The 24,184-nt window shown below is 34.5% G+C and overlaps 1 protein-coding gene across 1 annotated transcript; it reads right to left on the minus strand.

The window, feature by feature from the left end:
* Positions 1-17,087: 17,087 nt before the first annotated feature.
* LOC127838519 (uncharacterized) lies at positions 17,088-23,059 on the minus strand. Its single transcript, XM_052366317.1, has 6 exons — positions 22,906-23,059; positions 22,072-22,192; positions 21,209-21,251; positions 19,616-19,771; positions 17,607-17,653; positions 17,088-17,253 (listed from the first exon to the last, which is right to left on the minus strand). Exons 1-6 carry the CDS (start codon positions 22,947-22,949, stop codon positions 17,149-17,151), a joined length of 516 nt encoding a protein of 171 aa, XP_052222277.1. The 5' UTR covers positions 22,950-23,059; the 3' UTR covers positions 17,088-17,148.
* Positions 23,060-24,184: the final 1,125 nt, after the last annotated feature.

Raw genomic sequence — 24,184 nt, forward strand, 5'->3', positions numbered from 1 at the left:
GGCGAACTCATTATTTACACGTACACATGCCCTCTGACCGTGTGATGTCATTGATCTAGTCGCAACAAGCACCGATTAAAATGTGTGAAGGGGAAGTTAGAACTCTAACCATTATGAAAACAGAAGCGTGCCTTGTTATTGAATATGGTCTGGATGAATGGTCTGATCCTGACCCTGAAGGGAAACTTCCATTACCTATATTAGAGATCCCGTGTGTTGTGTTTATCGCCACAAGACCGTGGAAAATGTCCGACCAACTACTAAAAACATCCCATGGTGATTGTCTTCTCGAAATAGAAGGTGTAATAGACCCATTTGTGCTTAGTAAATCTGTACTCGAATGCCTCAATTCTGAAAATCTGGATACACAATTTAAAAAATGTAATGGTACATTTATGAAAACAAACTAACCGAGCTGTTAGCAACACCATTTATTATTGTTTGTCTTAGGGTTGGAAATTACTTTCTGACAGAATCAGCATGTGAAATATACAGGAACCTTCTGGATAGTCTTTTCAAAAAGGCAAACAATGCCATCGAATAGTTGGGTCATTAATCTCGTTGAATATTGACATTGATATCAAATGCATAAAATGGTATTCCTTAGCTGGCGCACATGTGATGGCCTGTACTTATCCTCGCGCAACTGTCTTTGGAATAGTGTTCGGAATATTGAACTCGATGAGGTTAACACGTGACATTGTTACCAAATGCATTACGTTGGATCCCCATACTGGTGGCAAATTGACTAAAAATCAACATAACAACCGAATAGATAGAGAATATTTGTTGGATTCGATGGATTATCGATTTTAATTCAAGAGTGATCATAGAAAATATATTTTATCTATGATCACGAGTGAATTAAAATCGATATTCCACCGAATCTAACAAATTTTCTTTTTATTTTATGCATTTTTCAACGTTTATATACATTGTTAAAGAGTTTGACTGAAGAATTTCGATCGGATAATGACGTCATTTCGTCAAAAAATGACGTCATTTCACAGTAAACAGTTAAAATTATCGATAATTTTTTCATTGTATGAAACAGTGAAATTATCAGTTTTAATTCACTGATATTTCTCTATAAATTACCGGAAAGCATAAAATAAAATAGTTTAATTAGATTTAGGCATATAAAGCTGATCGTCATAAACATACAAGCTGTGTGTCCCAGGTATGATGGACTGGACCTGGCTTAGAGTAGCAGTGTTAGGATTATTTAAAGCAATTACGTGTAAAATTGTTACCAAGTGAATACGGGTGTCGGATGCGAAAGAACGCTCGTCTTGATGATCACATGACACTGATGCCAAACTACTTGAGCTCGGACAATATATACGTATATATAGTCACATTGCTATCAAACGCATTATTCAATCTCAACAATTTATTATATTTAATTGAATTAAATTGTGATGAATTGGACCTGTCATTGTGTTATGATACGCCAGAAATGTATATTGATGAACACGTGCAGTTGATACAAGCCAAACACAATGATGACGTGAGTGGATTGAGTTTGGCGTTCTATGATGACGGTTAAAATGATCGTCAATTAAAAAGAAGTAATTATATTTTTTAAGCAAGTGCCGTACACTGTTTATTAACTTGTCTGCATGCATGTTATTATGTTTCAAACATGTGTTTTTATGTCATAATGCGGGTTGCTTATAACACTATGACAATGATTACAACATTTTAGAAACTGATATTCGTTTATATTTTGTGTTTCGCTGTGAAATTAAGGCGATTCTCGGTGAGATTATATTTTATTGGGTACTTTTCGCTTATGTTTTATAAGTCAGTTCTACTCGTAGAAATACATTTGAAAGAAAATTTAATTAGTTTTGTCTGTTTTACGCGTTAGTTACACGTATATCATAAATGGAGATGGGTCAAACTTATACCTAGCATTCATATGCGCAAGAAGTCATTCACATATGTTTCTTTTGCCTGTCAAGATACAATATTATATTATATTTCTGGATTTCGGTGCATCACGATTGGCTTATAATAACAAGCTCACCAAAGTTGTTAATTCCCTGATACGATATCCGAACATTTACGCGCGAACGCAAGATTGATTTCCGGCAGCTCATTAGAACTACGTCGTGCTTCCTACGCTGCATGAAGCCAATCTCGCGTTCGTTCGTAAACGTTCAAATATCGTCGCAGGAAATTCACATGGCATATATCAAGGCATATATTATCACACACAAAATAAAAATGAGCATTTGGTATCTCGTTAACTCTATGTCACCATACCACATCTAGCGTTGAAATTTTGGCTTTTTCTATAAAGATCATTGAATTTAACTTTAATTTACGAAATATTTTACGAAATATTCGTTGATTTTGAGTCTCTATATGGCTTTAAAATATAATATGATTATTACAAAAATAATTAAGGCATATTGTAACGGATAAAACTCGCCGGATATACGAAAATAGTTTCTGCATTCATTTTATAATATGGGGCCTTTTTGTTTGAATTTTACAGTTTGACGTAATAATTATATACCCCCGGTATCTATCGATTGTATTTCCCTTTGTCATGATTGCGATACCCACTTGATTTGTTCTGACTCTGCTAATGTGTTTCTATCAAATTAAACAAAAATGTATTATAGTATATTTAATAATCTTACTGCATATATTTTAGTAAATTCTATCTCTATATAGATACTACATTTCCGTAGGAATGAAGTTTATATGTAATCATTAAATATGTTCATCGCGTTTCAGATTTGAATGCAACTAGACGTCTGAACGTCGCTTGTAAACGGCAACCTCTATTTAGTTAAAATCAACAGGAGGTTTATGATGTTAACATTCTAGTTCATGCAACAGTATTCCGTGAGCCTTCAGCCTACCACGAAACGGTTCCCGATCGCAGATTAGGGTAATGAATGTAAAAGATCGTTTTCACGTTAGAGAAGGAGGCAAAAACGTTTAACGTACCTCGTTAGCGAGAACCATAAAGTATATTCTACATTTATTTAAAAAATGCTAAGAATTTGCATCTATTCTAACATTAGTTCATATGAAAATAAATGAAATATATGGTAAAACATAACGATTGAAATGAAATAAAATAGATCGCTTGAGTATTTTTCTTGTGGATTTTAAAGGGATTTCTTCTCTGTTTAGCAAAATGACAGTTTAACACATGGTCATAAATTAAAAAAGGACAACATTTATTTGTTTAATATAAATAGATATAAACGCATATTCACGTAATGATAATCGTAAAAAACTATACAAGGATTGTACTGCCTTTCGCGCTTATTAAGAAATAACTTGTATTGGTCCATAGTGTGTACGTTATATTTGTAAGCCTGTGTGATGTTGTGTTAAAGAGCTAGCTTTTCGTCTAGATGTACCTGGTTCGATACCCTGTACAGGCAGATATGTTTATGTTTTTTAAATGATATTTTTTTTAAATAAAGGCATATGTGAACATGTCCCTTTTAATGGTTCGCTCGATAATGAGTATTATAAGTAACGAATAACATCACAATATTAACAATGCTCAGAAATCACGCACTTAAGTAGAACACTATAGCTACTGAGAAGATATTATAGTTGACTTTCTTTAAAGTAACAAAACTGTTAAACATAGCGTTTTAAACATGTTAAAGTATTTGCATCTGTAATATGTTTGAGATGTTATGTTACGAACATCTCTGTAAAATACTGTAAAAGTCAATCCCATGGTGTCTGAAATAAAGATGTTTAAAAATTCAAATATAAATTCAAATATAACCCCATGTTTATAGACGTTCAGGACCACTTATAGAACCACTTAAGGAGCATTTTTTTAAAACTACTAGTATATTCAAACACGGCTTTGATTATTACACAAATGATAGTACACATGATCCCGTGTTTTGTCGACAAAGCACATAATTATGTAAGTATAAACTGTTAAATAACATACCTTTAAACAAGGCATGCACATGTCGGCCAATATGTGTTTTCAACGAAGCGGAAACATTTGGATAAAATTTCGTAAAGAAATCACGAAAAGTAATGTTTTGTTAGATTTGAATGAACATATAGGGAAAACTACCCTTCATATAATGGTTCTGTTTTTCAACTAAGCGAACCCGTTTGATAAATATGTTATGTTATGTTATACTAAGAAATTCAAGCATATTTATGATGATAAAAATTCCAACCATTATTATTTATTGTAATTTAATGCTACTTACTTATACAACAAAAATGTCTATGCACATCATTAAGGCAACTACAAGAAAAGTTCACAAACAAATCGGTAAATCGGGGATTTTAATAACGACACATGAATGATGATACTATGCTGATGTTGACTTTAATGGTGAAGTGGACAGCAATCATTATGATGGTAATAATATTTCCCAATTATGTTATCACATGCATTTATATTTCTTTCATGTTAAAATTGTAATGTTGTCACTGACGTTAAACTTCAAACTTTCAAGTTGTAATCGCTATCGAGGCGCAGTGATAATCACATGTAAACACTCATACATACATATGACAAAGGAGCATCATGTGAGCAACTTTGATACAATACGCCCACTTTAGATTTCGGACATAAGACGGATCGGTTTACGACTGAAAATGACAGAAATCAATCATTTATGCGGATTTTGCTTAGAAGACAACAACGAACAAGAAGGAGTTGTGTTCTGTTCGAAGTGTGAACAAGTACTTTGTATTGAATGTAAACGGGAGCATACAGGATCAAAAGCCACCAGACGCCACGAGTTGTTTGACCTTGCGGATGTAGCTCCCCGAGATTGATTGTCTGTCCAAATCACGCCGATGAAAAAGCGGTCGTATTGTGCAAAGACCACGATGTGACATGTTGTAGCCTGTGTGCTACGGTTGATCATAGACATTGCAAGGAATTAGGTAAACTGTCTGATATATTGCATGAAATAAAAGGCGATAGTTCCGGGTTCAAAACAGCATTGTGTGATTTGGAAAAGCAAGGCGAGAGTCTTTTAGAACATGAACGTAAACACGAAGAATTGATATCAGAAATAGAAAATAAAGCAGTGTCATGGTTTCAAACTACTAAACAGAAACTCTTGGATATATGCGAAGAGCATGAGCATGAAGTGATGTCGTCTATTGCTGAGAAGAAAAAAATGATATGTGAACAAATACAAGTACAAAATGAAAAGATACACCGATACTTGCAGGACATCAAACAGCAGAAATATTTTATTGAAAGCGTTGACAGATTTGAAACTAATTAACACGTTGTTCTTTTCCAAAACAAGCTTGAAAGAGAATCGGTTGGTCGCATGCAATCAATTATATCTGAATTAAATAAAAATCGAAGCAGATCGATGTTTCAATGTACTGTGCATACTCGCGTTGATAGTTGGTTGATTGAAATGAGCAAATTGAAATGGGTGAGTATTGAAGATCTAAGCTGTGATTCAGACGAGGCAAGCCCAGCCGTTGAAATACGTTTAATACCACAATTCATGCATACGGATAGATAAGTAAATTGAAATATCGCTGCACGGAGGAGATCCGTTACTAGTATTGAGGAAGACAACATGTGTTAAGTATCCAATTTAAAAACAAATATTACGCAATTGTCAGTTTCTGTGACGAGACCAACTGACAAAGTTATAACTATACCACGTGAATGCTAGACTGTGTTGGCCCAGTAACGTCATGGAAATGTGCCTGTTGCTAAAAATATAATTTTGTTGATAAACTCGCGATCATTATCTTCATATATCTTAACATATATCAGTGATAATTACATACATTAACAAAAGAATATACAGTTGAAATGACAACATAGTTTAATAAAAATTTGAACTTTATATTTCATCGTTTAATTGTTGTAAATAATACATGTTTGCTTTAAAGTTTGCACAAAAATGATGTTTAAGAAAACGTGATCTTATTATAAACCAATAGTATTGTTTTTTTACTCAATGTTTATATTAAGCATTCAATTTTCACGTCTTATTTGTATTCGCACTTTATCTTAACAATGCTTTGAGCTGCAATCATGATAATTGTTTTATTGGTAATATAGTGAAAGGATAGATTCCTATCACATTTTGGTTTATTTGGTCAAAGGTTATTTAGATAATATTGCCTTGTAATAGGAAATATACTTTGAACTATATTTTGAGAACGCTTTGACCTTTGATCAAGCTGTAGAATCATGGCCCTTGTTGTATTTAAACTGGGTTTAGACTTATTTCAACATGTACACATGTAAATATTATTCAAAATAATTATACCGATAACAAAATTGAATGTGCTATCGATTTGAAAACAATGTCATGAGACACTAACATTAACTCATCTCCGTTTGGAGTTGCGACTCTAAACAGTGTGGTCAGAAGTCGAACTGTAAGTATTTAAGAGATTAAGTATATATAAACGTGATTTAATATATTATACTAGTTTTGATAAGCTCTCAGTCTCGCAAATTTCCGCAAAACGTTTCGTTGCTTTGATAAATCGCTGTAAAGCGCGGACAAAAATCTCGTTTACTGAACACGAGAATCGATCGAAGCCATTTAACAGATTATATGTAGCAAAAGGGCACATCATCATGTCTGCAAAGCAGTGGGATCGATCTGAGGTTTTTATAATGTTGACATCTTAAACGAAATTGTTCAATTGTTTCTGGAAACCTACCGGAACACAAGGGGGAGTTTACTACATACTTTTGGTATAGGTCGTAATTAAATCCGCTACAATCAAATCGAGTTAGTGTGTGTAGGATTTATCTGATTTGTGAACCAAAATTAAAAAGAGGTGAGGATTTGGGTTTAACTTTATTAAGGGTGTTGTTAAATATTGTTTCGTCAGGTGTAGTTTGTAGTGTTATGCTCACTCACTCACGTATTGTTTAGGCAATAAATAAAAAGAAAGTCTATGTGTCATTTTATAAAATAAAAGTAGCCAATGTTGTTTTCTTTTTTCCGAGAATTGTGTCCCATTTTAGGTCGTTCAGTAGCTTTTGGATAGTGCAATATTTTGTTGGTCCTGTACATCTGCGGAGAGCTTCAACTAGGACAGATTCGAGTTCTTGCTTTAATAACATCAGATTATTTAAGTGTAGGGCAACTAGGAGAAAAAAACGTTTTTTTTCGAGACAGGAGCGATTAAGGAAGAAAGTAAAGGACTTGAAGGCGCCAACCTTTTTTCAGAATATTTAAGATATGATATTTCCATTTTATGTTAGATGATAGGGTAAGACCCAGGTCCTTATGTGTGTCAATTTCTTGAATATGTAAATGATTCATAATTAAAGGAGAGTGATGCGGTGTACTCCTTTTCCTGCTGAAAAGAAGATTCAGTTTTCGAAGGGTTAAACGATACAGGCCAAGACTGGGACCACGGATGTAAGGTTGCAAGGTCGTTGTATAAGGTGGTGGATGCATTAGTTGAAATTCATATGATGAAAAGACTGGCGTCGTCGGCAAAAAGCCGTATGAATTGACAGCAGAAACGATATCGTTCATGTAAAAGGGAAAATAAGGGGTCAAGGATGAAGTGTTGAGGAACATTTGCTGTGCAAGGATGACGTGGAATTTGCATACGATTAGAAAGGTAATACATAATCCAGTTAAGTAGAAAGTCACAGAATTCAGACGACGAAAGATTTGTGATGAGACCACGAATCCAGACACGGTCACAAATTTTTGAAATATCGCTGAATACGTCCACACACTTCATTACCCTAGCCCATCGCCCGACATACTTCGTCATAAAGACATGTACGTTGATTATTGGTAGAGTCACCATTAGTGAAGCCAGATTAGAAAGGGGTTAGAAGATTAAAGGTCGTAAGGTTTTTATATATGTATTAGTGTATGCAACTTTCCATTAGTTTGCTGATGTAACTAAGTGAGGAAATATGGCGGTAGTTGGAGGGTTTAGAAGTATCAGAATTTTTGGAGATAGGCGTAAAGTTGGTTAGCTTCCACAAATCATGACAATACGAATTGCACATGAGCTTATTGAAGAATGTTGAAAGAGGTATAGAAAGTTCGGGTATGCATTCTGTTAGAAGCCTAGGGCTGACCATATCTGGACCACTTGCTTTGCTCGGGTAAAGAATAAAAAGAGCGTCTTGAATGTCTTGTGGCGAAATGGTGATGCTTCGGAGGATTCTGTAAAACGATTAATTGGTGGGGGAGATTGATCTCGAGCATCGACAGTTGAATGAGAGGAATAATTGTGGTTGAGAAGATCAACTTTGTAAAGTCCAGTAGTCATTGCTAGCGTCAGGAGAACGGTATATGCCTCCCAACAAGATACTAATTTTATTGTTAATAACTCGTCACAATTATATTCTTAGCCATTTATAAAGGGATTTGATCGGTTGGTTGATAACTTCTCGAACGTCGATTACTACATCGCCGCCAAGACTATTTAAACGATCACAGCGAATGGTTGCTGAACATTCGATAAAGCGATTTCTCCGTCCGTTATGAGTCAAGTCAAGTCTCCGTAAGGACGAGTACGTCGTATGGATGTTCCTCGGCTTTAAGGACGCTTAATCTAAGACTCTGAATATTTAGATGCATTATGCTGAGTCCGTTATTGATAAAGATATGAATGTAGTCTGAGAGGGAAGAACTGCTCGATGAGTCAGGACCGGGGTTAGGGTGGACGTCTCCAGAGCAAGAGGATATTACGAACGTAGGTACATCCGTGTTTGTTTTCTTTTCATTCAGGGTTGATACATAAGGTTAAGCAACCGAAGGCTAAGTATGTTCGATAAGTGTAACAAGTAATGTGAATATTAAAAAAAGAATATGTTTTCCAAACATAGTGTGTTTAAAACGTTTCTTTCACTACTTGATCGATATAGTTAAAACATTTCACACTCGAATTACACAAGTGTGTAGATGATTAAAAAAAGTATGGCTTCGTCGATCTTCTATTCAAAATGATGGCCCTCTGTCTGTTTTTTCATTATAGAAAATATAGTACAAAAATGAAGTCTTCTAAATTTCTCTAAATTTATAGAGAATTTTGATCAAAGCTTATTGACTAAAACGTGCACATGATCGTATATACATAATGGTCAGCTACGATTTGCTTTTGCTGAATTATGCTCATTTATCTTTTTGTAATCTGTAGAACATATGCGGGATATGTGTCCGTGTCCGAGTTTGCGTTGCAGAAGCATACATGTGTGTAATCTAGTCAATATTTAAATGCACTGATGAATGCCCTTCTTTGATTGGATTATTCCGCTTTCAAACAATCAATTAAAAAAATTCAAGAGAATGCAAGACATTGTAAAGTTGTATTTAATGTCTCTGAACAAATAATGTCGTTTTAAGAATCTCTCGACCGAGTTGGAAAGGCTTGTTTCACTTCATATATTGATCATAATCGTCTTAATTCACGTTGCATGTTTTTGAAAGCTATTGAGTCCAAAATTAGTTATTTTGAAGGCATGCTTTGCCTAGCTATTTTTTTGAAGGCTATTGAGTCCAAAATTAGTTATTTTGAAGGCATGCTTTGCCTAGCTATTTTTTTGAAGGCTATTGAGTCAAAAATTAGTTATTTTGAAGGCATGCTTTGCCTAGCTAATTTTTTGAAGGCTATTGAGTCCAAAATTAGTTATTTTGAAGGCATGCTTTGCCTAGCTATTTTTTTTGAAGGCTATTGAGTCCAAAATTAGTTATTTTGAAGGCATGCTTTGCCTAGTTATTTGCAGATATTTTGAAGGCATGCGTTGCCTTGTGTTTACAGTTTACTGCTTCCGACTCCAAGCATGCGTCCATCCGCCCTGCTGCCAAAGTTTATTGGCAGTGGCCACCCGTCATCGCTGGCCCAGCTGGTTTCGAGCGGAGGGCTGTCATAGCTGGCCCGGCTGGTTTCGAGGGCAGGGTATAGATGGGCTGCTGGATCAGAATTGTTGGGTGGCCATACGGCAATCAGTGCCGGATGAACGCTTTTTATCTGGCACATTTTTGGGGGAAATATGACTTTGTTGGGAGTGCTGATGGCCGTCACCCGGGGTCAGCACTCATATACTATTTATTTGTGCAGTTAGTTATTTGCAGTGAGTTTGCTTGCCATGATCGCAGGTGGCCCGTGCTGCTTGAAGTCGAGACATTATATGCCAGAACCATTTTTTACATTATATAAGGTCCTTTAATAAAGAGTAAAAATTTAGCTGAGTCTTATGTCCAATATTTAATGCGTGAAAACATATACGTTTGCCAATGTAATGCCAGATGGCAGTTTGGGTAAGTTGTTGGCCTCTACAATAAATAGCCGCTATTAATTAAATAAATGGTATTTGCACACAGTCAAACAATTGAAACAAAGCACTATAATATAATAGTTGTTTTACATATTCGTTGCAATTGCGATGGTGCTTTATTGGTGCCATTTTACAATGCTATTTTCAAAAATTCCTTTGTAATGTTGTATATCAGCCACTTCAATAATAAATGAAGTATGTGCTTATAGATATCATGTAAAACCCTTTGAAATAATTTTTTTATTTGGCTCAAGTTTGATGTTTTTAAGATTTCATTTATGTGAACAGGGCATCTGCGTAACTTGCCCAATACGAACAAAATAAAAAATTGTAAGGTGTTTTTTTTTAATTTTGTAAATCATTTGACATTTTAACGTTTAATTGTAGCTTTGATATTTCGACGGATGTATGCATTCTACGAATAATGTTTAACAATGATTTATGCATCTGTAGAGTTGAACAAAAGGTTATCGTTCCCTCCACCAGTATCGTGTAGTTCTCCACCGTCTATGTACACTGTAGTATATGCACAATTTTTTTCTCTTCTTACAGTCTCTGAGCTTCTGCACTCAACCGCTATGGTCAATCCGTATAAAATCGGACAAAGGGAGAAATTCAGACAATACTTTTTCCCAAGCACACGCAATCTAGCCCCAGGCCTTCAGCGTCTACAGCGCTTTTTTTAAGATTGTGATGGGTGTATCTTATGTTCAGAATTATATATTTTTTCACAAAACTATTTAATTTAGCCAATAAAAATATCATTGTCAAAGTGATTTAAACTGTCTTACCAACCCGTGAATTAACTCTAGCTGGCGAGTGAAAAAGCTCCAAAAACAGACCCTCCTCCCATAAATAGCGTGCGGCTGTGTTTGTACAAACGCAATGTATTATCGGTAACGGAAATATTGATTGATAGTTAAATTCTGGTCGCGCTGTACGCTTTATTGAGACTCAGTTATAATAGCACTTGTATACGGATATCTTTAGGTCAGTAGGTTCCTTTAAGTGAAGTATGGTGACACAAGTGTTAATCATATAGTTTGGGGTTGTTTTGTGGTATTTTTGTATATGTGTACTTTGTCTCGTGCTTTGATACCGTCATGGTGTCCGAACAATATAGTGCTCAAGAATACTCGTTTATAGCTAGAGCGAAAATCGCGACTCGGATCTTTAATATTTTGGACAATAAATTCAACGAAATATGTTGTTTTTTAAATTAAAGGACAAGAATCAAAACAGGCAAAAAAGCACCGAAATAAACCGCCGACAGTATACGTACGTTTGAAGCTTGTCTAAGCGAGACCAGATCAAAAATTGAAAAGTATGCTTATGCCGGTGGGCGATTATGAAGTTGCATGGTACTATACTGAATTCATGTTTATACGCAACTTACTAATTTATTTTTGGTGTAGTTAATAAAGATATATAAATAACAGCGAAAGAAATTGTGTTTACGTTCACAGTGATGACCTATATATTTAATATGGATTTTTATGAAGACGCAAAAAACACATGTAATGTTACATTATGATCGGTTTTGACGTCGAAATGTGTTTTTGACATATCCATTTTGTTTGCAGAGACCATTTTCAAATAAGTTTTTTCAAAACAAAGAGTCAATGTCGCGAAATCGAAAAGCAATGAATGACAAATTTGGGTGTATACAAAGATCCTCATAGTGTAATAGTTTCGGTAGGTCGCTCTGATTTTTAAACAGTAAGGCACATTCTAAAGCTTATTTTAAGAATAAGCGGCTAAAGTCTCGTGCTTAACAATTCATAGTGTGTTAGAAAATAGTACTTACAATATTTTTCCCATACCGTTTTCATTTCTAGCTTGTAATATTGATGCGGTTAAATGTTTGCCCATTTTAGTGCTCGTTCATACGATATAAAAAATAAGCAATTCAGCGCATCTTGTTAACAAAACTCTGAACTTTATGGCCAGATTATTTGCATAGAGTGCGTTATATATAGTAATTTCTATTACAGTAACATGTACTCGTTATTGGATAAGATGCGTATTACATGAGGGAAAAGTTAAACAAGGAAAAGGGTAATTTTCGGCCTCGGTACAAACCAATATTTTGCTCATGAAACCCTATCGGTCTTGTATGAGATGACGTTTACAACACACTTCATATTCTTGTTCAAATATTGTAAACATTGAAGAACCTTCCCTATGATGTCGCATTTTTCGAGTGTTGCGTCTTTGGTCGAATGTATTTTAATAGTCTACGAAAGCAACGAAGGTTTAATATTAAGTCTATCTATGACCTTCAATTATATGCATCGATGCTTATAGATTGTATGTTATGAATAATTAAAATAATATGTAAAAGTCACATCAGAGCCCTCAGAAACACGTCATTGCGGTGAGGACGAGCTTTGACTTGTGGAACATGTGATACCACACACAGCGGGAAACTGATAAGCTCGTTTAGGGGGTGGTGCGGTATAAGCATGTTCAAGGATGAACGTATTGGTAATAAACCAGTCGCCACATGTCAAATCGAATTTTCCGATCAGCCAATCAGACATCGATTTTTCACACGCCCCTCAGCAACGCTTATCTGGCCGCCATTTTGTCCGACAAACTAAGCGTGTCGCACATATGGAATGGACGTAATTTTTAAGAGTTTACACAGATTTTATATCAAATGCCTGATCATTACTGTTTGATCATTATTCAAAATTGTATGTGCTATACATACTTTATAAAAGGTCAGTATTTTACCTTTATTTCTTGAACATATGAACGAGTAATGAGAAAACAAACACAATAAATAGTTTGACCACAACAGTTGTATGTTCTATAAAACGTCTTAAACCGTTTGATGCACAATATTGTTAAGCATTTTGGGCAACATAATAATTGCCACACGTGCTTATTAATATTCTCAGCGTAGTTGTCGATAATTAATAAATGACAGTATGTTGCGCGGATCTCAGAATGAAGGAACATTAAGGCATTGTTAGGTACTGTACACAAAAAACGAGAATTTAATTACTAGAATGATTTACAATTATATATTTATTTTCTGTGGATCATGAACAAGAGAAATCATTATAAATTGTAAACTTCAATATTGTTTTAACAAAAACAACAAAAAAGTTATTTCAATGCGGCTAAGGCAGCTTTAACGACTTCAAGTTAGATAGATATATAGATAGATTTATTTCGGCATAGAAAGCATATACACAGTTCACAACATAACATAGAATATAATAATAAGCAATTATTAAAAACTATATCATGTACAATAAACTATGACATGCTCACCAAACCAAGGATAACACAAAAAAGAGCAAGCCGTTATTTCCATTGTGGTCCTTAAAAGTTCAAGTTTATAATACAACAACAACAACATTTCTAATACAACATATATTGATACGGGGAAGAATGTGAACATTCCAATGAACATATAAGGTCTATCTTGTTATAAATAAACAAATGCATAATATGCTTAATATATTCCATTCGAATGTTCGTGAACAGCACCGTAATACCAACATTTCATTTTTCGATAAAGACATGTAACTAGTTCGCATTAAAAATACATGAAGTAACATGAATATCAGACAATTTGTTAATGAAACCACGAAATTAGGCCTATATTAAATTATGGTTACAATTAAAATTTAATTAATACCTGAATTAAAAGAATCGGTGTCTTTTTAAAAATAACACAATAAAAGAAAGATCTAAACATGTTTAATAAACAAAAAACCCATAATGATATAGATGTGTCATTTGCATTTAATAAAAATATTTAAAAAATAAATTACATATGAATAGCCACCGGATTCACTGTAAGGCTGTTTAATACAATTTCAAAATGAATATGAAATAACTGCTCATTTTTACAACGGATTTTTATTTAACTCCCTATAATATGCATATGAAACGTTTCCGGATAGTCAGTCCGTCGTTTACTCATTTATTTTGATTATGCAATTTCTCTCTAAAGCATTTATGATTGTATTAAAGTTTTACAAAGCAGTTTAGTTTAGTGTGCGGCTATAACATTTTATATTGTAGAAAATAGCATGATACATCGTTACAAATTATAGTATTTCACAAGTCTAATCCGCTATCATTGCGATCTGCTTGTCCGAATTTTCTTATCACTAGACCACGTGACTATGTGGGCGGAGCGATCGATAATTTTGCGTCTGGTCAATTGAGCACACTGAGTCCAACCTATTTATTATGTACGTATTGCAGTCTTTATGTTGTAAGTAAAATAATGAGTAACTTTATTCAGATGCCTATTTAATCATACCATTATTGTGACATTCATATGATTGCCTTTTGATTCAAAAAAACTGAAAGACTTTTACAAGTTTTGTCGGCCTGGTGTTTTGTTTGGGCTAGTCATTCATACAATTAAAGCCAGCATTTGTTTTAGTTGTATTTCGAGTACAGGTATTGTTCATTCAATCTGATATCTTAGTTTCCGCAGTTTTCCCTGCGACCATGGTTTCCATTTCCAAACAAACATTCAGTAAGCTGCAATTAAATGTGTATACATACATTACAATGCAAAAAGGGACATTAAAATTCGTTTGTATTCACAAATACCTTTCTAACAGTAAACAAAAATGATTCTTTATAAAAAAATAAAAAATACTTACATTTTGCAATAAAACTTGTTTGTCTATTAAAACATAATAAGCATTTAGAATATGATATACACATTTTTAGTTGCTGTATTTCTCAGTCGTGTAAATGATCACGTGTGCAATAAACCTTAAAATGTATTAGTAAACATTTTATTGGTAACCGAGCAGTCCTTTAAGTGCCACAAACTTGCATTTGATTTGATATCAAGTCAAAGATGACGATTTTATAGCATATGAACTAATACGAATATTGTGAAAATTTCAGAATCCTCACGGATACTATGTAATGTTCATACTCGTTCAGGGTTATCTGACCATCAACTGTAATATGGAAGTATATTATGTTAACGATAGCATGAACACAGTCTTGAAGTCGGGCTTATGTATCATTTTCCGATAACGATTATATCGATGAATCGATTTGTTTAAAAACATTTTGGCATATAATAAGGCACATACTACTCAAGTTGACAGACGTCGGTTTAAACTTACATGGTTCCTAAGTTAAACATATCTTAAAGTTAAAAGTGTTGATGACTATTTCGGTTCATTTATCTAATATGTAATACAACGATTTGTTTTGTTCTAATACGAAACCCATTCTGACGTTTACCAACATTTAAACAATCGTTAACAATGAATATCTACGTAATGAAATATCGTAATAGAGTCAAGTAAAATACTTCTGAAATAGGAGACCCTACTGAGTGTCCTTTAACAGAATGACCAGCCAGGCAGTCCCACATTGTGTAAAGACCCAAGACGAATACCTCAAAGCGTTCGAAAACAAAAATCATGTTTTGATATATGACGCAATGATGGCAAGCTATAATATGACAACCAAGACATTTTCTAACAACTGACCGTTGCGTTCAAGTAGATTGATAAAGTCCAAGAGGAAGGAGTGCATCTTTGTCACATATGTTGAAGTAAGGCTGAGCAATCGCTCTGGTAAGAATGAAGGCTTTCATGACCTCTTCCACGGTCACTCGGTTGTCATCTGAAAATATAGCGCACAATGGCAACTGCAATCATAGCACACATTGTTATCTGAGACTACAGCGCTCACTGTCATCTGTAAAACATTGCGCACAGTCATCTGCGAATACAGCGCACAATGCCATCGGCAAAACATAGCGAACAGCCATCTGCGAATACAGCGCACACTGTCATCTGCTAAGCATAGCGCACAGTCATCTGCAAATGTATCACACTGTTTATAGAAAAAAAGGATGATGTTCCTGTTAAACGAAAGCACGCAGCATAATGAATAAAATGATAATGTTTTAGTGTTATGTGCTGTAGTCTTTACTTTTGAGAGTAGCTTGTGAGTTTTGTAGGTCTGTTTCTTTCATTCGTACATAATTTATGTAAATGTCTAGATATAGTGTCACCTTAGGAAAATATGTGTTGTGATACAATAACTGCCCTATTAATCATGAATTAAACGTGTAGTTTCTTCGTTTTAGCTCATATCACTAATGAGCACATGCTTTAAAGTCCAACCAATGGATTTGTTTCGGATGTGGTCGACCTGGTTCCATTCCGCGGTGCATGTCTTTCAGCAACTTTGAAGGTGGTAACCAAGAGGACACTTGTGCTGAAATTCAGTCATTTGCGATTTAATCACGTTTGATCAGTGTGATTTCTAAACAGGGCCATTCAAATCCAATAGTGGCGTGTTTTATGTTTTGGTCATTCGTGTGTGTTTTCTGGTTTCTTTATTCGTGTGTAATTCAATGCTTGTCCAAACGTTCTATGTTGCTTTATTTTAATTATTGTGAACTCACCGTTCGGACAATATAGTTCATTTATACAAGTAGTTATATTTTGGTCGCTCTAAACGATTGATAAAGAATTATTTTTAGATGAATCGCACTTGTATATTAATTACTTTACTTTTACACGTTCATTTTAGTGAAGTATGGTGACACAATTTATGTTCACGACGGTTCACTCATGTTTTGTGTTAGTTGTGTATACGTGTGTTTGGCCTGGTGCTTTTATGCTGTGTCGTATTGTTTCATAAGTACCACGTCAAACGCGTTTAGGTCGGGATTTGACATTGGGTGGGCTATTTCGTCGGGCTTTTACATGATAAAGGGTCTTCAAGGATATGATAAGGTCTTCCAGGACGTGGGCATTTTGAAGCATGCTCATGGACTTGTAATTGACAATACTTTCGCATGTTTGTGTATTTCTTTTAATTTGTCGTGGCTAGACATAAAGACATTTAAAACCAACGTTTGCTTATTTGTATGACAAGGTATTTATTTTTTCATTCAACATGGGATCTAAGTAACTGCAGTTGGCTCCGTCTCCATGGTTTCCATCCCCGGACAAACACACCGCAATCTACAATGAAATGTGTATAGACATATTAGAATGTAAAATGTGTTATACCTTTTTATTCACAGCTTTCAATAAAAACAAATAATTTGTTTAATCCAAAAGTTACCCGACCGATTGTTTGTATATCGAAATTTGAGAAGCATTTGAAAAAAGATAAACATATTTAATGGTGTATCTATCAGTTATATAAATGAGGACGTCGGTAATAAATCTAATAAAATTGTTGTTACATTTTCATAGTTACCCAGAAGTCTTTTGATGCCACAAACTTGCCCTTGAATTGATATAAACCCACAGATGACAACGTCATAGCATATGTTAGAATGCTAATATTTTAACAACTACAGAATACTCACAGATACCGTGAACTGTTCATACTCCTTCAGGGTAATCTGACCATCCCCTGAAAAATCAACTAATGGGCAATATAACAAATATAGTCTGCTTATAAATTGTTTTCCAAACGTAACATTGTTAAATCGATTCTATGTACATATACATTAGTTTAAATAATGTCGCATATAAGAAGGCACATACTAATCAAGTTGAAAGACGTTGGGTGGAACTAACATTGTTCCAATGAAAGTCAATTAGATCTTTAAACTAGAGCTTTGCCACAGGCGTGACGTATACCTCCACATGTTGCATTTACACAGACTATTTTGCATGCTGTCTTTACAAAACAAGAGAAGCTAATTTATGGCGATTTTTAAAAATTATTATGCCATTATCATTTATGGAAATTTTGACCTTTGAACTCTTGAACTCTTTCGCATGACACGCCATCCTATGACTTTAAACAAAATTAATGTACAGAGTCATTTTAAAATCTCACAATGAAAAACATAGTTATGGCGGGGACAAGCTCATTTATGGCCATTTTTGACTTTTGAACTCCATGTGTGACCTTGACCTTGGAGATATCGACGCAATTCTGTCGAGTGCAACACCGTCTAACGATTGTGAACAAATGTACCAAGTTATTTTAAAATCTCACAATGAATGACATAGTGATGGCCCGGACAATATCATTTGTGGACATTTTTGAACTATGAACTCAAAGTGTGACCTTGACATTGGAGATATCGACGTAATTCTTTCGCATGACACACCGTACAATGATTGTGAACAACTATACCGATTAATTTTTAAATCTCACAATAAATGACATAGTTATGGCCCGGACAGGATCTTTTTATGGCCATTTTGACCTTTGAACTCAAAGTGTAACCTTGACGTTGCAGATATGGACGTAATTCTTTCGCATGACACACCATCCTATGATGGTGAAAAATGTGCCAAATGAAAACACCATCCTATGATGGTGAAAAATGTGCCAAATGATTTTAAAATCTCACAATGAGCGACATAGCTATGACCCGGACAAGCTCTTTTATTACCATTTTTGACCTTTGAACTCAAAGTGTGACATTGACCTTGGAGATATCAACGTAATTATTTCGCATGACACACCGTCGAATGATGGTGAACAAATGTTCCAAATGATTTTAAAATCTCAAAATGAACGACATAGTTATGGCCCAGACAAGCTCATTTATGGCCGTTTTTAAACTTTACAATCACAGTGGGACCTTAACCTTGGAGATATCGACGTAATTATTTCGCATGACACACTCTCCAATAATGGTGAACTAATGTGCCAAATGATTTTAAAGTCTCTCAATAAATGACAAAGTTATGGCCCGGACAAGCTCATTTATGGGCAACTCCAAATGTGAACTTGACCTTGGAGATATCGACGTACTTCTTTCGCATGACACACCGTCCAATGATAGTGAACAAATGTACAAAGTCATTTTAAAATCTAACGATAAATGACATAGCTATGGTCCAAACAAACTTTCGGTTTGAAACGCACTACGTGACCCCGTGACCTAGTTTTTGACCCCTCATGACCCATATTCAAACTTGACCTAGACATCATCTAGATACAACTTGTGACCAAGATTGGTGAAGATCGGATGAAATTTTGAGACAGACCGCCCGACAGACCGACGGACCGAAAAAGAGACTCCTATATAGCCCCCATTACCATTGGTAATGGAGGTATAAATATGTAGATGATTAGTTCAGTTCATTATTCGGTGCAATACAGCGATGTGTTTTGTTTTAATGCCGTTCTTAAGTTTCTCAGAATTGAAATCACAGTTAATAATTAATATCTACGCAGAAAAATACTTGGAATAATAAAACCCCACAAAACGCCCAATAAAATTGTATATTTGCCTAAGCAAAAACACTGGCGAAGGCTTCAATATGATCGCGAACAAAACTGGAGTTAAGACATATGGCACACTATTGGCACGCTATACCAAGAAAAAAACCCATATATTTTAGCAAAAACCGTTGTGGTCGAGCATATGGACATAATCCACAATGAAGGAGTGTGGGATCTTTCCGTCCCCGTCCTGGTCATAGATGTCGAAGAAGATTGTCTGAACGGTATATCTGTCATAGTTTAAAGCTTTCATGACCTCTTCCACGGTCAATTGGTTGTCATCTGAATATATAGCGCACACTTGAGTCGTTCTGGGAATACTTGGTTTAATGCATGTGCGTAAAGTGTCGTCCCAGATTAGCCTCTACAAGCTTATCAGCGACGAAGCTTTCCGCTTTAATGGTATTTTTGGCTTAAAGCAAGTCTCTGCCTAGATAAATCAAGATTAAGCGGAAAGTGTCTCTGATAAGCCCGAGCGGGATACACCGGCTTAACTTAGAAAACACTTTATGCATATGCACTCAGCCCAGTTTTCACAAAACGCGGTTAACTGTATTGAATACCATGATAATGCTTTTTAAATATAAAATACAATATTAATAATTGAATGATATTGTTATGGTGATAGATGTTATACTATTTATTGTTGACAGTAGCTCGTGTGTTTTGTTGCGGGTTTCGTCTTTTGTGCGCAAAGAATTTATTCGTCTTAGTATTGGTAAACCATCGGAATATTTGGTTTGAAATGAAGTCATGGGCGTGTTATCCATATTTGGACATTTGAGTTTCTTCAGTATGGCGCATGTCTTTTAAGAGTCTGGGAAAGAGTTACTTAAAGGGTAAAATACTTTAACAAATTCAAACAAATTAGTGTGTTCTGGTTTAATCGACCTGGTTCCATTCCTAAGCAGGTCTTTGAGCAGCCTAGTAAGTGGTAACCTAGAAAACCTTTGTGTTGAAATCAAGTCATTTGCGTTTTTACGACGTTTTGTTATTGTGTGATTTCTTCTTTCTGGTGCATGTGTAAAGAGACTTGTAGAGGGTCATAATATAATGGCCTGTTTTATGGTTTGGTAAATCGGGTTTCTTTACTCATGTGCAATTCATTGCCTGTGCGTACGTTCCTTACTTTAAAAAGGTGTGTGGTTTCGATTGCAATTATTAAAAAAACATCGTCTGCGTTTCAAGGAACACTATAGCATGTCAATGTACGTGTAAATAATATTTCAGTTGTTACATGTACCGGTAGATAACACCTAAAGTAAAATGATAAACTAAAGATCTTAATGTAAGATTGCAACTGCAAAATGTATTAAGGCCTATCAAATCGAAATATGCGTCACTACATCGCGTTTTATAACGACATTATGGTTTAGTTCGAACGTATCAAACTCCCAAATAGATGTTTATGTACAACTTTAAACGCGTTGTTCATGGCGATTTGCTGATTTATTCACGTTTCTCTTATTTTTGTAATTTTGGCGCCGAGAAGTTGTTTCAAAGTGGCGCTTAAACCTATTACCTTATTTTGAAAATATAATGAAAGCACAATTGTTAAGTTTTTACATATAAAGGTAACACGCGTTATGTGTTTATAACATTATAATTTAATACCTACACTTGCATGGATTGTTATGTAAAAAAGGTGTGTATTTAATTCTTTATGTATTCTTAGTTGCTCATCAAAGAATTGCCATGAGAGTATCTTGAATAACGCACGGTTCAAATCTTGAGTCTGCCACCAAGCCTCCAGCTCGGACATCTGTTAGTGGAAAGACAGAATTTAAAATTAAAACCAATAATATTATTACGTAAATTTATTTGCCTAATGTTACTTATAACACAGATGATTGGCAAAGTAATAGTCTATTAAAAGCGCTTGCGTGTGTAAGACAAATTTGTTATGTGCAGACCATTTTTTGCAAGCACAACATTAATTGTGTTTGATATAATATAATAGAGTATAATACCCATCTTTCAAAATACAGTTATCCGTGTGGAAAGCACATAAACTAGTAAACATATTGCACGAACTATGTTCATTCAAAATCTTAATTATATTAAAGCTTCCTGATCAGACTTAAACTCAAGATGATTGCTTTCAGAATTCTAAACAAAGGCATAAACATATAATACAAAAATTGATATTAAATGTTATAAATATTTACAAAGGGTTTCAGAACATTTTGCAAGGCAAACGGTTTATAATAGCTGCATTAGCCTTAAGAGAAGGTAACAGTTAATTCTGTATGTTTCTTGCACTATTTTAAGACATTAAGTACAAATAACAGAGCATTATTAAATAATAACATTTCAATTGCATAAATGTTTGTCTGTTATTTGTTGTTGTTTTTTCTTTCAAATATTGATTGAATCGAATGATTATAATCGAAATCGTTATTAATCGGTTAATCAATAAATCTTTTTCTTTTGGCTGAGTGAATAAAATTAAAACATACGCATCCTAATTCAAAATCGCTATGTATTAACCAAACTTTAAATATATATCGAATATTACGTTCGAATAAGTTGCCCATTTATATTTACATAAACCATGTCGATAAAACCAAATGGTTGTGTACCTGTAAAATGCCATCGCGATTGAGGTCAGACAGGCGGAAGCCCTGGTCCACTGCCTCGGTCAGTGAGGGATAATTGCCCGGGTCCACTGCCTCGGTCAGTACGGGATAATTGGGAAGCTGCCTAGCAACACACATTAGATACGTGGATAAAACGTCTCACATGTCATTGAGACATTCGTGGTTAAAAAGTATTATACATGTAAGCTTATATATATTCTATAAGCGGCGGAAGTGTATAATTCAAACCATACAACATTAGAAAAAGAGCATTTATACATACTAGTTCATATATTGCATCATATAAAACGTAAGCAAAACATTATCATAACAGCATTAATTTTATTCATGTTGATCATGCAATTGTAATAAAATATACATGTCTAGCGACGGAGGACACCAAATAAACTTGTAAACGCCCAAAATAAAGACCCCAAATAATAATTAGAAATGATCAGGTATATATTGAAGGTAACTTAAGATGTTATATAATATATAATAAAACATTAAAAGCGTACGACTGTAAGACATATATCGTCTATGCGATAGTATAAATACCCTTAATGACTCAACATTTAATAAAATATACTTAAAAACAACTCCCTATTCTTCATTCAAACTAAAAATATATAGTTTATTTATTTCGGACCAGTAACAAAATGACTGCTATCTAAAAGTATATAAAATGACAAAGAAAACATTGGTCTACACTAGATCAGTAAATCTAATCACCATGACTTTTTTAATTATAAAAGCATTCTTAACAAAAACATATCTTCATATAATAATTATAACAACTGATGAAAATGTAATATGACGTTAAGATGTGTTACGTACCCAAAGGCGACGCCAGCAACACACGAAATTGTCAACCAGAACATTGTTGGGCACCAAAGAAAGTGATGGTTCGAGACCTCGGTGTTTTGATTAAATAGTTCGTGACCATGTCTTATCTTTGTCGAATAATACCGGTTTAAATGCGACTAGAGAAACAATATCAGACTGACGTCAACGTTCAACATTAAAAAAAATCTTACAATTGCGAACAGTTTAAATCTTAAAGGGGCATTTTCACGTATTGGTAAATTGAAAAAAAAAATTGATTCAAATTCGAAAATTTACGTTGTAGCTATCATATTTGTAAAGAAACAGCAATACTGTACATTTACCATACTCTGCAATATCCATTATATGCATCTTTTGACGATTTAAAAGCCTGAAATTATTAAGCGTTGCAACGCGAAACGGTTGAATAATTTTGAGAGTTCTTTTGTTGTCGTTATATTTTGTGACACAACGAGGATTGCTTATACGATGCATAAAATACATCATTCACTGCATGAGCACGGATGGCCGAATGGTCTAAGTGTTAGACTTTTACTCCAGGGGTCAGTGGTTCGAGTCCAGTTGAGGGTTTGTTTCTTTCTTTAACTTTAGTCTTGTTTTCTACTGGAGCATTTTATATCCAGTGTTTACATTTATTAATGACACACTTCAATATCTGCCAAGATTTATGAAAATGTTTAAAAAAACATTTTTGCATTAATCGCACCGAATAACAAATTTGATCATTATTAATTGTTAGTTGTTGTTGCTGATTCTGCTTCAAATCTGGGAAAAAAATCCCTATACAATTTCGTTGGTTTATTTTTCACTGATTAAACATACATGGAGGCATGGATATTATGAAAAAAAAGTCCCGCACGCGCGTAGAACGCATTACACGAAAACTATGTTTATGCAAACAAAATTAAATAGTACAATGATAATGTGTGGTTCTGCCATGCACTCTTATGTACAGCTGCCGTTCATTTCGTAAAATTTAACGTCTGGAACAATAATATTAGGGTGATAATTTTGAAACATATGATAATGAAGTAAACTATTGAACTTTTCAAAATCTTTGTGTCTGTCATTAATTTTTTATCGTATAACACAAGAAGGGAAAAACACGCGTATGGCTGTACCGAGGGAGGGCACATGGATACCAGAAAAAAAGGTTATGAGAATAGAATGGAAAAGAAGAGGCGTTCTTTACATGTAAAAGGCTGCACAAAGAGTTGACCTATACAATTATCCCAACATGTTTTGTTCTATCACTTTTTACATCATAATA

This window comes from Dreissena polymorpha, chromosome 7 (assembly GCF_020536995.1).
Source record: "Dreissena polymorpha isolate Duluth1 chromosome 7, UMN_Dpol_1.0, whole genome shotgun sequence".
Classification (NCBI taxonomy): domain Eukaryota; kingdom Metazoa; phylum Mollusca; class Bivalvia; order Myida; family Dreissenidae; genus Dreissena; species Dreissena polymorpha.

Bases quoted from the DNA above. Each gene is read 5' to 3' on its own strand.
- LOC127838519 (XM_052366317.1), bottom strand. From the start codon at position 22,949: ATGTTCTGGTTGACAATTTCGTGTGTTGCTGGCGTCGCCTTTGG. The intron at 22,193-22,905 runs GTACGTAACACA...GTGTGTTGCTAG, and splicing joins GTTGCTGGCGTCGCCTTTGG to GCAGCTTCCCAATTATCCCG. The intron at 21,252-22,071 runs GTACACAACCAT...TTCCACTAACAG, and splicing joins ATCGCGATGGCATTTTACAG to ATGTCCGAGCTGGAGGCTTG.